General features: G+C 36.7%; 1 protein-coding gene across 2 annotated transcripts in view; it reads left to right on the forward strand.

Annotated features, from left to right (window-relative positions):
• SMAP1 (small ArfGAP 1) overlaps window positions 1-13,361 on the forward strand; it is a 94,176-nt gene that overhangs the window by 45,169 nt on the left and 35,646 nt on the right. Inside the window, exons 5-6 of one of the 2 annotated variants that reach the window (XM_042887031.1) lie at window positions 118-195; window positions 3,649-3,729. In XM_042887031.1, the coding sequence (XP_042742965.1) occupies window positions 118-195; window positions 3,649-3,729 (159 nt within the window). The remainder of the gene's footprint in view (window positions 1-117; window positions 196-3,648; window positions 3,730-13,361) is intronic. The other variant, XM_042887038.1, reaches the window with a different exon arrangement.

The following is a 13,361-nucleotide window of genomic DNA, read 5'->3' on the forward strand; positions in this document are numbered from 1 at the left end:
TTTAACAATTACTGAAAAAGAATAAAAATCACATCTTGGCTATCTCTGCCTCTCTCCACCCCTTTTCCAATTTTTTCTTGCTTATTTTCCTTCTCATTTCTTTCCTGTTTTGCACAGATATCCTCTTCTGATACTGCTCAACCTTTGGCATCCTCTCCTTCTCTCCAGGCTGCTGCTGAGAAGAGCAAAGCAGAGGTATATCTTTCTGGTCTAACTTTTTTCAAATTATCTGATCTGCTGCTTTGCACGGGTGTTTGCATTGCTGTAGGGTATTTTCACCAAGTTAACTGGAGAATTTGAACTGTTAATAGTCATTCAGGTGTTCTCCTCCTTGCTTCCCTGACTGGGTGCAAAGGAACTGATACAGTTGGTGTCTCAGAGCTGTGTGAAAACAACTCATTCCAAATTAATGGGCATGAGTGACTTTGGCCTTTCTCTTCAGGAATAATTTTTGACATCTTTTCCATATTACTTGCTTCAGAATCATCAGTATTATTCCAGTCACTTACTTCAGTCTCCTTGGAGATAAGTGTCGCTAAATTAATTCTGTTTTTTCTTTTAACTCATACTGTTACAATATCCCTTCTAGCTGAGGCATGTGTACATGTACTGAATTTACATTTAATGTTTAGAAAGGCCTTCAAAAATTTTCACAAATAAGAAGAAGAGGATGAGGCATCATTTATATGAACTTTCAGTAAATGTTACAATGTGTAATAAAAATGGAACGCTTTAAAATGCAAATGTTCAGTATTAGGTTCTTCTGTATGAACACTTCACTTTGAGACTGCATACAGCCTATGAAAAGTTTATTATCTAAACATAAATCATATTTTTTTCTTCTAGATATAGAGAATATGTCCAGACAGTATAAATTATTTTAGTTTAGCTATATTTAGCATAAATTAAAATCTGAGTTAGTGTCATAGACTAGACCACAAGCCTTTGTGAATTTGATGTGCCTTTGAAGATGTAGCAGGAATCTCAACAGCTGCTCTATAATTAAATTCACCATTTATTTCTCAACCTTCTCGTTTTGCATTCAAATTTTTCAATTCTGCTACATAACTAGTATGCCATACTGTTGGAAACAATTTTGGGGAAAAATGAAAGATTGTTGTTAGCAGTATAATTTCATTTAATGGTCTTGATAGTGGTTTTTGACTAATTTTGCAAGAAATGAAACACTTGAGTTGAAGTTCTGGCATGAATACACCTTCTGAGAAGTGCTTTTATTTAGTCTGTATTCATTTTTATCTAAGGGAGCTGAAGCAGAAAGCCTGTATATTGAACCTGTGAAGTGTGAAGATGAAGGAGTTACAGGTTTTTAAGTCTGCATCAGAAAAGGAGTGAGTGAAAATAAAGTCTCTGGGAATTGGAAAAGATCCTTTTTCAAAAGATCCTTAGGATTTGTCTTTGCATCTCCACTCCAATGTGGGGTTTGTTGAGAGGTGTTTCTTGTTTGTATTTTGTCACTTCCGCGGTGCTTTTGCTGTATGAAACTTACTGTATGTCCTCTTGAAGTCCAAAGAATTTAAATTTCCTGATTTTTTTTCCTCTAGAAGTGAGGTTTCTCCAGTAAAATATATTTTTTAATAACAATTATGTATGTCAAAGTCAAACTGGAGATCGAGAAATCTTGAAGATAATATGCAAAAACCTCTAATTCTGTGTTCATTTGAACGTAGTGACCTATCATTGTATCTGAGAAGCAAGTGTACTGTTTTAACACTTGGAACAACCTTTCCCAGTGGGCGAGAAGACAAATAGTTGTGTAAGTCCTAGAAGAGAATCTACAGGAGAAGAGATTAAGTGTACTTAAATTATTCAACTTGAGAAAAGTAGGGAGGGAGGAAAGGGATAAACAACTTCTGGAAAAAGTATTCTGTATGTGCATATGTATGTGTGCACAGTACATGATTACAGTCGCAACGTTTGGGGAGCGTTTAGAATTCAAATCGATACTAGAATTGGCCATACGATAATGAAAGAAGGGCTAAGCTTCATTTGAAAAGCATGGCTGTGTGTTTGCAATCTTAGTTCAGTAAGCCTGCAAGGCTTCCTCCCATGCAGGAGGGTATCATCAACGGCTGCAATTCGGTGCTGTTTGTCTTGGTGCTGCAGTTGCTGTGAGGCCTCAGTTGATTTCACCTTGTGGGAGAGCTTGCACAGATTCACTTCTTCCCTCTTTTCACATCCCTCACCTGTGTTGTAACTGTTCGCTAGAGGAAGCTGAGTGGCACAGTGGCTCCTGGTGCCTCAAGAGACTCCATCTTCTGTATGTTATGAGCAGGAGCTTGGAGGAGTGTGCTTTGGTCTTGTTAGACCTGTGCACTTTTGAATTAATAAATGGGACACAACTTCCATAGCACTGCTATGATTCTTTCAGAGGAAACGGCTCTCTTGTTTCCTTTCTGGGTCAACCTCTTGTCGTATGACTCACTAAGTCTTTCATATGACCAAAGTCAACATTCTACATGCAGGAGTATCATGTTAATACTACTCAATTGGCCTTTAAAAACTGGTAACTCTGCAGAAGGTTAAGGTTACGTGCATGTTGTCTTACAATTCTTTGGTCAGGCTGGAAGCTGTATTAGTGAGAGAGGTTATCAGTCAGTTGATTACTCTCCACTCCTTCCATGGCAGATGCCACAAATCCCCTTTCCTTTTACCCCTCACCACTTGATCTGTTGTTTACTCTCTGTCACCTTACTTAAATGACAGAATAAAAGAACTGCAAAGCTGAAACTGAAAGTTTCAGAGCTTCCCTCTATAACTCAGATCTTATGATGTCAAGTGTTGCTGAATCCAGCAAAACCTAAACTATGGTAGTTTTTGGAAATTTTCTGATTTCCCCTCAAACCATGTTAGCTCCTAGCAACTGAATGACCTGTGGCAAGGAATTCCACAGCTTAGTTACAGCATGTGTAGAAAATAGTCTCCTCTTATTTTGAACCTTGTTCTATGCTGTCTTTGATAGCCACTTATTATTGTACTGGAAGACAAGAAGTGATCCCTGACGCAGAAATTCAAGACGGTTTCTGTTTTGACTTAGAAAGCAATGGATGCTACAAGGAAAACAGTTCTTTTGTGGTAATCTTTGATACTAGTCAAAGATGACACACTTGTTTCTTTCTGTTCTTTGTGGGATTTCAGTGTTGTTAGAGAGATGCTAGTGAATATTAAGAGCAAGTGTCAAAACCAGAGTTCTCATGGATCGTGAGAAGATTTCAGAAGGTGGGGTAGAGCAGTTAGATCGTATGATACGAACAAAATAAACTTCAGTAAGCTATTTTTGTATGTGTCCTCACCTCAGCTGTATTCTGTGTCCAGTTGTAGATACTTTTTCTCTTCAGGTCTTTTCTTAGGAAAAAAACAACAATTGTATGTTTTTCTTTCTGCTTGTAAGTGGAAATGCAGGTGAGAAGCAAAATAATATTTTCTTAAACTTGCAAAACGAAATTTAATATTTTTAGTAGCACTATTTGAGCAAAACAGATCACTTCTGGAAGCAGTGTGGGTAGGAGCATAAGCTCTGAATTCAAAGGGACTAACTGAAGATCTTTCTTCTATATGACGGGACATTCAGTATGTTTGCAAATGCATTGTTATTGAGTATTAGCTAATGCTTTTATTTCTTTTCCTCAGAAGGAAAAAGAAAAAAAGAAAGAAGAGAAAAAGAGAGAGAGAGAAACAGAAAAAGCATCAAAACAAGTAGCAGTTGAAAAGGTAAGAATATCTTCTTTTTCTCAGTTATTTGAAACTGTACTGTTGGTCATAGTGTAGTTTTCATTAAAAAAATGAAATTTGTAGCTGCAAGGAAAATAAAACACACATACACAATCCAGACAATCCATACAAATGGCTTATTTATTATGTGTGTTGTTATTTCTGTATGAGGTTGCAGGAAGATGAGTTTGGATTTGTTAAAATACAGTCTTAAATGATTAAGGTTTTTAAGAGGTACCATTGCCATTCTTACATAGAAAATTTTCAGCTTTACTGAGCGCCATATGATTATTTAGTGATATCTTTCTTAAATGAGTCCATTTTAAAAATAAATGTTTAATCTATAGAGTTGAATTAATATCTCCTATCTGGATAACCTGAAAATATTCAACTGGAATGTGTCACAAAATGTGACAGGCAAACCAGCTTAAGCTGCTTCTTTAAGCAGTTATATTAAAGTACAACAAGCAGCTTTAGCAACGTAAGAACATTTAAAATTTCGTGTATACTGATCTACACTGCTTGTAGAGTTAATATTAAAGAGAAAATGAATGGATAGTTTAAGTTTTAAATGCAGTAGTTTGTTCTGAGACAGGTGTCTTGTTACCAATATGACTCCAATTATGTTCTTATATCAAGTATGTTCTTATCTGCATCGTAGTCCACAAAACACATTGGTGTCCCCATCCGTCGTTTAATTCCTCAGTAATGTTCTGTTACAATTATGAAAAATATTGAATATTCATGCCCTGTGATTGCAGATGTATTTCTAGTTCAGTTTTCAAATTTCAGTTTTCTTTATTTTGCATAATAAAGAGATACAAAAATATATGCATATGTGAATGGGGAACAATAACCCTCCCCAGTACAAGTTTTTTCTGTGTGTGTGGAATTGGAAAGCAGTTTTAGAATTACAGAGGCAACACGTTGTGATGACAATTTGGACTGCTTCAATAACCTAGTGGAAAAAGGATATCCTTATACGTATGGTAGGATGTCAAAGCACGTTTGTTAGTGGTAAGATAAATATTAATATTCTTGATTATTGGAGCTCTGCAAGGGCACAGTTCTTTTACATCCAGCCAAATTAAGTGTTGTGATCAAAACAATATAATATAGTCATACAGGCTAAAAATGTTGCTGTAGTTTGTAAAGCTCAGAAGTCTAGCGTTGGCTGGGAGGAGAAAGGAGTTTTTATTGCAGGGGTGACTTGGCCTTGTCACGTGGCTAGGAGAACTTCACTGAGAGGAGAAGGGACTGCATTGCGCCATTACAGCTGAGGATCTACCCTAATGCTTGATATAAAGCCCACACCAAATGCCTCTGATTAGACTTACATTTGAAATGTAATGCCAGTTAAATGATTGAGCAAGAAAGCGTTTTCAATTTAAGTGCTTGTAGTACAAAATGCATAATTCCATAAACACATCTGCACTAGATCACAGTGTTGTAACAGCTGGAGAATGTTTGAACATGCAGCATATTTTATTTCATTATTAATACATCAGCACTGATTGCTCAAATGAGACTCGTCTGTGTGTCATCTTTTTTATTTAATATATTATTTAAGCTGGGGCTTTTCAAGGTTTTCAAGGATTGTTGAAAGTACACTACTTTTAGACACTACCTATAAACTTTAAAATCAGTCACTTTCTAGAATCCAAGTGAGACCTGTATTGAATTCTTGTGTTTCCACTGGAGAAGTTCTGGTGGGATGGAGAATGAAAAGGTTTTAGTTATGCATATGGATTTTTATGCTGCAATTCTGCTTGAAAATATTACATACAGTGATGTTCTTCTTAGTTTAACTAATAATGATGGACTTAACATCCTGGTAAAGACTGTCTGTAGGGTATTTTAAATACTGCATGTTGAATCAGTAGGGGAATGCTGGACTCTTGACCACAATACCATATTTCCAACACCACAACAAGAAGCAGATTATTTATCCCAGTATTGACCGTCCTGAAGAAGGAAACAGACTTTAAGGGTTCTTCATACCTGAAATCACTGCACCTTCTTGCAAACATAGTATATCACCAGTGCAGACATTCCAGACTTGAAAATTTATTGAAAATATGTAACCACGCGATTGTCAGTTTTAAAGGAATTTTTTTATTAAGGTAATTCAGTCAATGTTTTGTCCATCCTACAGAAGAATCAATGAAGATGAAAAAGAAAAGCAGGCATTAAACTAGCAAAAGGTTTAAAGTGAAGCTATATAAAACTACAGAGAGCTTTAGCAAAGTCACATATGAGTCTTACGTTCCCAGTGCCTTGTATTTTATATCTTGTTCTGAGCTTGTTAACTTTTGAAACAAAAGAAAGGACAGTATCTTAGAAAACCCAACAGCAAAATGTTCACATTCAATACTTATATTCTAGTCTCTACTTCAAAGAATGAAATCTGTGCCTACATTTGGCTAAGAGTGGCTGGCCGATCTTTAACCTTTAGCAAACTGACTGTTCAGCCCTGTTTATTTTGTATTTTCAAAGCTTATAACGTGTGTTTAGTAAAGTGCATTATTCCAACATTATGCTGGTGTGTCAGGTGGCTATCATGTAAGTCTTTGTTGGCTAGCATGCTTTTGTAAGTGAAACTGACAGAAATGTACATTTTAATGGATTAAATGCCAGTGGGCTTTTTAGTAAGAATCACCATGTCCTTGAGGCGGTTCCCATGGGAATCAGTTTTCAGGAAAGTTCTCATTGGAGACAGCAATAGATGCAGAATAGAGTTTCCACAAGGTCCAGGCGAAATCTTCAGAACAGTGAGAAGTAAGGTACTTACTTGGCGTCAGGTTTTCAGGGTTGTTCTGCTTTCTGTGATTACAATTACGAATTACTGGGCGATTTGTATTATAACAAGATCTGCTACAGATTGACGGTCAGCCACAGTGATTAATATTTTATTGGGAGTAGCCAACAGTGTGGTGTTCAACATCAGATCCTGCAGTACTCTGTAAAAATAAAATAGTGATATTGCTAAGCCACTGGCAGTTGTAATGCTTGCTTTTTTTTCTTCTGTTTAAGAGCTCATGCAATCCTATGGAATAGCACTGAAACTTCCCTGTTATTAATTGCAGCTTCTGGTGCTTTGTAAAGCATGTTCCAGTGGTCTGTTTTGTTTTTCATGCTGGTAATGGGCTAAAAGTGGTCAGATAAGACAGGGAGTTAGCTTTCTTGCCATGTAAGCGCTAATTTGATCCTGAAATACTGTACAGTAGTTAATATGGATCTCAGCTGATAAAACTGTTGCTACATATATACAGCAAATTTCTTGTAACCTTTAGATAAGAAAATATGTATTGAAGATTTCATTGATTCACTAGTAGTTTGTGCAATTACAAGATGACATGTAAGAGTTGCCATAATATAACCAACTACCAGTTCAGACTGTGGAGCATTCAGTGTGCTTCAGTTTTTCCAGAAAAACAGTATAATAATTGGAATACTAAATGCTCAGTGAGCACATAATTATATATTAACATATCATGTCAGAAAAACAGAATTTCGTATTTTGTTTTAGACTTTCTACTGTGGGCAGAATATTTATAACAGGGCTGGTATGGTAATCTGTTAGGATTCAGAGTTGTACTTTAAATTATAGCAAATTAACCAGCAAAATGAATGCATTTATTTCCTTGGATATCAGAACTACAGATTGTGAGGATTTGTTGCCTCTTTTAGGTCATCTGCATAAAGGTTTGAAAAACTGCATTTAATGAGAAACTCTTATGTGAACAGTTAAAATAGAATTCTTAGTGCCCTTTGGGAAAATGAAAGATGAAATATGGGTGAACGTGAATTTGTTTACACTTCCAGCATTTTTTTACTTGAAGATGACACCTTCCAATGATAAATTATCTTAATTTTCAATTAAATATTTTCATATTTTAAGCTAGTAATTGAGAGCTAGAGCCTCTTAAGCACAGAAGACTCTTATATAAGTTTAAAATAGGAGATTACAAGTGACTTGAAGTTCTTGTAACCTTATAACTATTGATAGATCATATTATTAGTCTGAGATGGGTGCCGCTTTACCAGCACCCTCATTTCATAAATTCAGATCCCAATTTTAGGTAAATGTTAAAGGGAAGTAATTGTTCTGTATAAGAATGGACAAAGAACTGGAGCATGAGGAATAAAGCTCTTGAACTAACATTTGTAAGGAATGGGGAAGTAAAATTTCTCATTTTGTGTGGAAAAAGCAAATTCTCTTGAAGAATGCAATAATTAACTGCCTAGTAAGCATACAGGGACTTAAGCTACCAAAGGAATTCTCTTCAGGAATCTGCCAGCTTATCCTAGGAGCAACTGACCTAGTGACATCTGGATTCTGCACATATTCTTGCATTCTCTTTTTCCTTCCTTCACTGTCTCCTTGATCCTGCTCAGAATAAGTAAAACAATACCATAAGGATAAAAGCTTGCTTGTGGTAGTAATGGTAGTGGGAGGATGGTTGGACTAGATGATCTTGTAGGTCCTTTCCAAACTTGTGATTCTGGGATTCTAAAGTAGAATTACATGCCACGTTACTCTCAGTATTCAGTAACTCATATTTTCAAGGTCTTCCTTGAAAGGTCTTCAGACACTCATCAATTTTCAGTTTGAAGTCTCTTATTAACATTTTCTGGAGTTGGCAGTGACCAAACTATAGCATCTCCAGTGCACCAACAGCACTCATTAAGAGAAAGCCCTTTTCTCTGAGAAACCCAGGGTACTTCCTTGTGCCATTTCCGCAATTATAGATCTTGTTTTCTTTTTTTTTTTTTTTTTTTCCAAGCTTAATATAACCTTAAGATAACCTGCCTGGATGCCTACCTGTGTGACCTGGTGTAGGGAACTTGCTTTGGCAGGGGGGTTGGACTCGATGATCTCTGGAGGTCCCTTCCAACCCCTACAGTGTGTGATTCTGTGAACCTTATCTTTAGAGTTACTTTGAGAAAAGATTGCATGAAAACTGCTGGAACAATTATTAGATAGATTTTTTACAACATGAGAACTGGCTCCAGAAAATTGGAGCCAAAGCCCAGGTAGTTTGCATCTAACTGAAATACAATTCCAGGAATACAAAATGTGTTGAGTTGCAAAAATAAGCAAGTGGGGCCACTCACATGCTTCATAATGCTTCTTAAGGGCCAACAGCAGGAGTAATAATGCAAGAGAGGCTGTCATCCAATGTAGGCAATTTTTAGATGTTTTGTACACGCAATTACAACTAAGATTTTAAATTTGCTAAAAAACAACCCTAAAATCAGATGCTTCTAACCAGTTTGGGAGTGAGGGGAGGGGAAGTCTATAGTCTGCTGCCTCCTATTTCATTGATGATTACATGTGAAAATTATTAAATACTTGGCAAGAAAAAATGGATAAAATTTCAACAACCATCTTAAAAGATTCATCACCCTGCCCACCCTTTCATCAGCTGCTGAGTAGTTTTTCTTTCTTATTAGTCCTTTGCATAGTTGAGGTTGGTGAACTTTCCCAAATCAGACATGATTTTCTGTGTTTCCCTTTTCTGCTAAGGCTGATTGAACTGGTTCTTCATTCAAGGGCAAAGTGAAACACTGAACTCCTATTTATTTCTAGTATTTCTACTGAGAAAGACCTCTTACTCCTCAGGAAATTGAATATGCTCAATTTACAGTCATTTGGCAACTTTCAAAAGAACACGTAGCCTACATATTCTACTAGTGCGTAAAGGAGCTAGCAAAGCCTTACAGTAGTTTCTGGAATTCAGACTTAAGCTGTTCATTCCTTTTGTGTAGTGTCTGCTCCTTGCACAAAGGAGCACTCAGGTAAGTTGCTCCATGCAGTGTGCACCCTGTCAGTCTTATACCAGTTTTCCACCAAAGGAAAGGATGGGATGCAGTCTGATCATTAAACTGTATGCCTTAGTTTCTGCTGGGATGGAATTGTTTTCTTCAGAGTGTCTGGTATGATGCTGTGGTTTGGTTCTAGGAGAAAAACAATGTTGATAGCACACCAGTGTTTATAGTTGCCTGCTAAGCAGTATTGTATAGAGCTAAGACCATTCTCAGTGAGGGCCCCAAGGAGCTGGGAGGGAACAGAATGAGGGTGGCTGACTTAGAGTGCCCAAAGGGGTATTCCATGCTATCCGATGTTATATGAAGGGAGTTTTGAACAGGCTGGGAGTGAATCTTGCTGCCCTCTACTGCTCAGGGGACTTGGTAGACATTAGTCGAGAGGTGGTGAGCAATTGCTTCTGCATCACTTGCAGAAGTAGGGGGAAGAAAATTCATGTGCCTAAAATGTTCAGGTGAGGCAGGATTCAATTTTATATATTGCTTTAGTTGTTAAATACAGGAAATCTGATATGCTAGCAATCCAGAATTAAGCCAGAAGTGATTTAGAAAACCATCCTCAGTAAACTTAACACGTATTTCTTATTGTAAAATTAGAAAGTTCAGATAAATTCTAGGCACTTAATGCTTTGAAATTGTTTTCATTCAGCACTGTATAGCTTTTTATGGTGTTTACTTTAGGGACTTTGCATCAGTTGAAGACTTTCATGGTTCATTCTGATAGTTCCACTGTAAAATATTGCATACTGAGCGTTGTAATTACCATGAAACTATATCTCCTTTTCTTTTTCAAAATGGGCCCTGCCAAGACAGATTTTGTTGTATTTGGACAGTAAAGTTAAATGGTCGGGATGTAAAGAGCAAGCTGTTTTTTGTCTTCACAAACTATCTGTGCTTTTGCAAACTAATTTTGACATTCAAAGTTAAGATTTTTCTCCTGAACATATCAGGATGATGAATGTTTTTAAAGGAGTGCAGCAGTTAACTTGATTAACTGAAGTACTCTTTGACACTGTAAGTTGAATTTGTTTTATTATATTGCATCTTGAATTTGAAACTGGCTCTTGTTTATGTATAAAGTTGATTTAGGTGACAGGAGTGGGTCAGTTAGAGGTTATCTTCCAGTGGCAGTATATCAAAGGCTGTTTTTCTTCCTCAAACTGTGGACTAAATTGCCTGCTTAAACTCAGTGATAACAGTGATGTGCTGACTGTCCAATTGTTACCAACCTGCACCAGATGGCCAGTGTTATGGAGGTACTGACATAAGTTTATTTGCCCTTTTAGAAAGTATGAGCAAACCCCTCAAGTAGAAGTGGAGTCTTTATATTAGCAGCTTTTCCCTTTCCTGTAGACAAAACAGTGTCTAACATTCATTTACCAAAGATGAAGAAATTGCTGTGGTTTCTTTGTGTTGTCCCCTCTGCCCCTAAAGAGAATCGCAGAATGGCCAGGGATGGAAGGGACCTCAAGGATCATGAATCTCCAACCTCCCTGCCACATGCAGGGCCACCAACCTCCCCATTTAATACTAGACCAGGCTGCCAGGGCCCCATCCAACCTGGCTTTGAACACCTCCAGGGACGGGGCATCCACAGCCTCTCTGGGCAGCCTGTTCCAGCACCTCATCACTCTCTGTAAAGAACTTAAGAACTGCCACAAAAGATCAACCTGTTTGGGCAAGTGAGGCAAAAGGAGCATTAGTCTCTATTGGCTGGAAGAAAGAAAAGTAGCTAAAATTTTGGTGTACGCTTAAGCACCAGTTTGGAAGTGGTTTACTTAAGTGTTTTACTTTTAAACTGTAAGAATAAGTCTACTCAGCAAATACAGACCTGAGTTATAATTTCAACGTTTAGAATATCTGTAATGTAATTCTAAATTTAATTGTCTTATGATTGATGAGGCCTGCTAAATCGCATGAGTTCATGAGCATGTTCTTTTAAAACTGTAAGCATAATTTTGCTTTCCTGAATGATTTCATTTTTAATGTTTTTTCTTATAATCTTACATAAAATGTTATAAAAATTTGATGTTAATATATAATTGAGTATTTACCGGAGGAACTGAAAAATAACTTTTTCACTGTGATTGCGTAGATAGTCTTCTTTATATACTTAGTCCTTGTTTGCATAAATTAATGGGAAGTAGATCTGAGTTAAAGTTCAGCATTCAGGACTATGTGATTAAAATATAGGACAGCCTGTTTCCCTGCCTCCTACCTCAACCAAGGGTGTATTTCAGTCTTGTTCTTTTAATTTGCTTCTTAGGGACCTGTGCAGCCTGGTTTTCTGTTTCTAATACTACCTTTTCCATGTTTTGGAAGAGACCAGATTATTTTTAAGGTTTTGTCCTATGCCCTTCTACAGATTAGCATAAGAAGTGAGATTTTCCTTCCCAAAGCTGTGTAATTCATTCTTTGTGCAGGTAACAAAGGATTCCTTGTGTTTAGGGCTTGCTTTGAAACTTCTAATCTCATGAAAGTAATCTGCCATGGGTCTTATTACCTATTAGAGCTGTAGACAAAGATATTAGGAAATAAATATTGCAGGTAGAAGTAATAGAAAACCTTATTTGTCAGATGGGAGGAAAAAGGATATTTGCCTTTTAAGTTTCAGAAAAAGAGTGAGACCGTAAGAACGGTATCACACTTTTTTCCCCAGTCCAGTCTGCATTCTCTGTATCTGCTTGATTCTATCAACTCTGCTCTATGGCAGAATATTATATTCAAGTTTGTTTTTTATCAATTCTAAATAAATGGAATCTTAAACCTATGAAAACAAGCTTAGGTTTGAGTTTCTTTGGTTAAATTTGTCTTTGTTTTACTTGCTAAACTATCTTTAACAACAAGGTGTCGTTGGGTGTATTTAGATTTACGTGAAACTCAGTTATCTTTTTCCTCTGTACAGAGTCTAATACTAAATCAGACCTGGGTTTTGAGTTGGTAATACCTACTAACGAATGGTATTTTCAGATTTCTCCTGCTTACATCTGATACGAATCAGCTTTTTCCCACATGAATTAAAGAAAATTGAGTAGGCAACTGCAGAGTTGCCAGAGTAAGTTATGTTACAGCTTTCATTTCTGTGCTTCATTTTAAAACGTTAATACCTGTGCTGAGGTACGTTAGTTCTGCTTTTAGCCTGTTTGTAGAAGTTGACTCCTACAACAATATGTAGGTACATATATAATAAAATGAAAAGCACGTGCGTATAAATTGTTTTGAACTAAATCAGCTTTAATCAGAGACCAGGACTGGAGCATTTAGAGGCCTTTGAAAAAAATAGGAGCATATATGATTGAAAGTGCATATATGCAATCTCATATAAAAGGTTTTATAAAAATTACAGCACTGGTTAGATTGTGCACAGTCAATGAAATGTGCAAGAACAAAATGGTATGATATCTTTACAGAAGTGGTACCGACGTACAGAGTTGAATATGAGGAAAGATACAGATATGAAGTTGAAAACAGAAGCAAGAAATTTAAATAATGTTGCTCAAAATAATAATCTTACCACATTTAGAATAATATGAAAACAAAGGAAGTGTAACAATTAGATTTATTGGATCAGGAGCAAAGCAATCAGGGGTCTTTGTGTATTCTTTCATTTTACTGTGGTTACGTTAGAATGGGCTTAAACCCCTCAGGAGAGGTACCCCACTTCAGTGTGTGAGCATCAAGACGTAGCAGCTGGATAGAAGCAAGAACTGTCAGATGTGCAAATGGTTCTTAAGAGTAAAGATGGTAACTTCATTTTTCATGAAAAATAATTTCAGATGCTACAGGCAATTGTCAAACCTCTG

This window comes from Lagopus leucura, unplaced genomic scaffold, assembly GCF_019238085.1.
Source record: "Lagopus leucura isolate 7727_CA_CO unplaced genomic scaffold, USGS_WTPT01 Super-Scaffold_73, whole genome shotgun sequence".
NCBI classification, from domain to species: domain Eukaryota; kingdom Metazoa; phylum Chordata; class Aves; order Galliformes; family Phasianidae; genus Lagopus; species Lagopus leucura.